The sequence below is a fragment of the Sinocyclocheilus grahami genome, unplaced genomic scaffold (genome assembly GCF_001515645.1).
Source record: "Sinocyclocheilus grahami isolate Dianchi unplaced genomic scaffold, SAMN03320097.WGS_v1.1 scaffold16582.1, whole genome shotgun sequence".
NCBI lineage: Eukaryota > Metazoa > Chordata > Actinopteri > Cypriniformes > Cyprinidae > Sinocyclocheilus > Sinocyclocheilus grahami.
In genome coordinates this window covers 1,729-4,875 of record NW_015516191.1, presented here as the reverse complement: position 1 = coordinate 4,875, position 3,147 = coordinate 1,729, and the positions used below count along the sequence as shown (strand labels likewise).

The 3,147-nt window shown below is 33.3% G+C and overlaps 1 gene segment (V, D, J or C); it reads left to right on the top strand.

Moving 5' to 3' along the window:
• The first annotated feature begins 2,087 nt into the window (after positions 1-2,087).
• LOC107579319 (Ig kappa chain V-III region NG9-like) lies at positions 2,088-2,683 on the top strand. The segment is given in 2 exon segments: positions 2,088-2,157; positions 2,370-2,683. Coding segments are annotated over 2 exon segments (354 nt in total).
• Positions 2,684-3,147: the final 464 nt, after the last annotated feature.

Here is a 3,147-nt window from a genome sequence, read left to right as displayed (position 1 = left end):
CTCACCATGGAAAGATGTATTCTATTTATTATTCTTATAACAATTCCAGGTAAAGTGCAGTTCAAATATCAGCACTGAACTAAAATATATTGTGGATTCAAAGTGTTTATTACGTGCATATTTAATTTATAGATGTTAAATTAGAATTCTGACATCAAATATTGTTATTTTTTATGTTGATCATTCATAGCACTGTATATGTAGCAACAGAAAGGGCAGGGGTTTAATTCAGCTTTTATTAAACATAATTAATTCTCTTGCAGGTATATTTGCTGATAGCATTGAACCAAAAGACAAAGATAATATAATCAGGAAAGAAGGAGAGTCTGTGACAATGAGCTGCACTGATACAAGCAGCACTTATGCTATGCTTTACTGGTACAGACAGTATCCAAACAGAGAACTCCAGTATTTACTGCGTAAAGGTGCTCGATCATGGAGCTACAGTGAGGATATACCAGATCGTCACTTTCAGTCGAATTCATCACAAACATCCACTGAAATCATTATTACCAGTGTAACTCAGCTGTCAGATTCAGCTCTCTATTATTGTGCTCTAAGAGTAGCAGCCCAGTGATACAAAATGCCTGAGACTCTTTACAAAAACTCACATACACAATAATTGATTTGAACAGTATTTAATAAATTAAAAATCAAACCACAGTTGTTCTTTATGTGAGCCACGAAGTCTCTGTGAATAACAGGATACGGTAACACCACTAATACAATAAAGTATAATGGCTTCATTTGGTAAGTATACTGCTATGAAAAAATGACTGATGGTCTTTCATAAATGATAAATTGCCCATTCATTTGACTGACATTTTCTGTTAAACTGAGTAAGACGTAGTAGCATTTTAAATCAGACACATTTAGCACTTTTTCAAACATTACCTCATTATACCAAACTAGGTGTTGTTTGAAGAAGGAGATAGCTTAAACTTATATATATATATAAAAAAACATATTACACACTAAACAACATCCTGAAAATGATGCTTTTTGTTTTGGTTTTACTTTGTTCTCTAATATATAAGTATATTCTGTCCCAAAGTGTCAGGATTTTATCATTTTCCACCATAATTTGCAAATAAATTCTTTAAAAATCCTACAATGTGATTTTCTGGATTTTTTTTTCTCATTTTGTCTCTCATAGTTGAGGTATACCTATGATGAAAATTACAGGCCTCTCTCATCTTTTTAAGTGGGAGAACTTGCACAATTGGTGGCTGACTAAATACTTTTTTTCCCCACTGTATATTGATTTAGTAAATGCTCATTATTGAATGAGACCAATGATGGAATATAACTATTATAGAACTATTTGAAAACATATTAAATAAAATTAACATTTATAATCCTTTATATTTTTCAGATTCACTAATGTTTTATCTTTGCTAGACTCATGGATGTAGTCAATGGGAGAATAAAGGTTCGTCACAGCACCACTGGGGGGGTGTACACTAAAACATTTCAGAGAGGATGCCTAACTATATCAGAAATGAATTCACATGTGCAAGGAACAACAGAAGATGGTTCCTATTACCCTCTACATTTTGTGTAATTTGGTGAAACTGTGCTTAAATGTTGTGAAAATGAATAATGCCAAAAAGCAGGCTCAGACATGTTTCCCATAAGACTGTTAAATTTACTGAATCAATCATTTTGTAACAGATTTCAAAGGGCTTAAATGGTTTGTTTTTCCTCATAAAATGCACTTGATCAATAATGCATATACATATCAATCAACACACCAAATATAATGCTACAAGCACAAACCTCAATATTAAAAAATGAGTATTCTAACTCACAAATAGCTTCTATTCTCTTTAGCTTTGAATGATCCTAATAGTAACATAATGAACATAATCAAAGTTACACTTGCTGATAAAATTGAATTAGCATAGGAAGAGACTTATTCAACAAGAAGTATAGTTCATTTTAAGATATTTATATACTGACTTAAGGCACAATCTTAACATCTCAATTTTTAGGAAAGGAAAGACAGAGAAGGTGGGCTACATAAACCACACCCACACTATGGCTTCATAATAGGCTACAATCATACATTTACCTTGAAACTTCAGTTCAGTAGCAAGCTAGCAAACCTTCCCAACATGGAGAGATGCTTTCTACTGATTCTCATTACAGCAACAGGTATACAACATTTAATCTGAGCAGACTCAATATAATTTATATTAAAATGTTTGTCCATGCTAACATTTTTTAATGGTACTCTACAATAATGGCATCACATTTGTTGAAGAAACTGTTTGCTAGTGTATTTTTTATTCATACATGTTATGCGTTTTTGGATACGTGTGGAAAGAATCTAGCTGACCTGTTCAATTTGTCCAATTCTCTTGCAGGTGTTTTGTCTGACAGCATTCAACCAAAAGACAAAGAAACTACTATTTACAGAACAGAAGAAGAGCGTGTAACGCTGAGCTGTTCATATGATACCAGCAGCAATTATGTCTATCTCTACTGGTACAGACAGTATCCCAACAGAGAACCAGAATATATACTGTATAAAGGTGCCCGATCACGGAGCAGCTATGAGGATATACCAGATCGGTTTCAGTCGACTACATCCCAAACATCCACTGAACTCACTATTAAGAGTGTAACTCTGTCAGATTCGGCTCTCTATTATTGTGCTCTAAGAGTAGCAGCCCAGTGATATAAAATGCCTGAGAAGCTTTACAAAAACTCACATGTATTTTTTGCCTTTAAAAAAATAGATCAAATAAGAATTAAACCACAGTTATATATTCTGCAAACCACAACACTTCTTTCACAAACACAATATTGTAACACCTGCTGGAAGAAAAGAACTGTGGTTAGGAGGAGAGTATAAAAAATGATTACAATTTCAATACTTTTTTTGGCATGCCCTAATAAACCTTCCCACAAAAGAGCCTCTGAAAATAAAGTTTTCCATGCTAAAATCACTAATTGCCAGAGTGTGAATAAAGGTATCTTACAATTAAACTGCGTTTCATTTTTTTAAAGGAATAGTTTACCCAAAAATGAAAATTTGTTGAAAATGTACTCTCCCTCATGCTATCCATGATGAGTTTGGTTCTTCATCGGAACGGATTTGGAGAAATGCAGCATTACATCACTTGCTCACTAATGGATCTG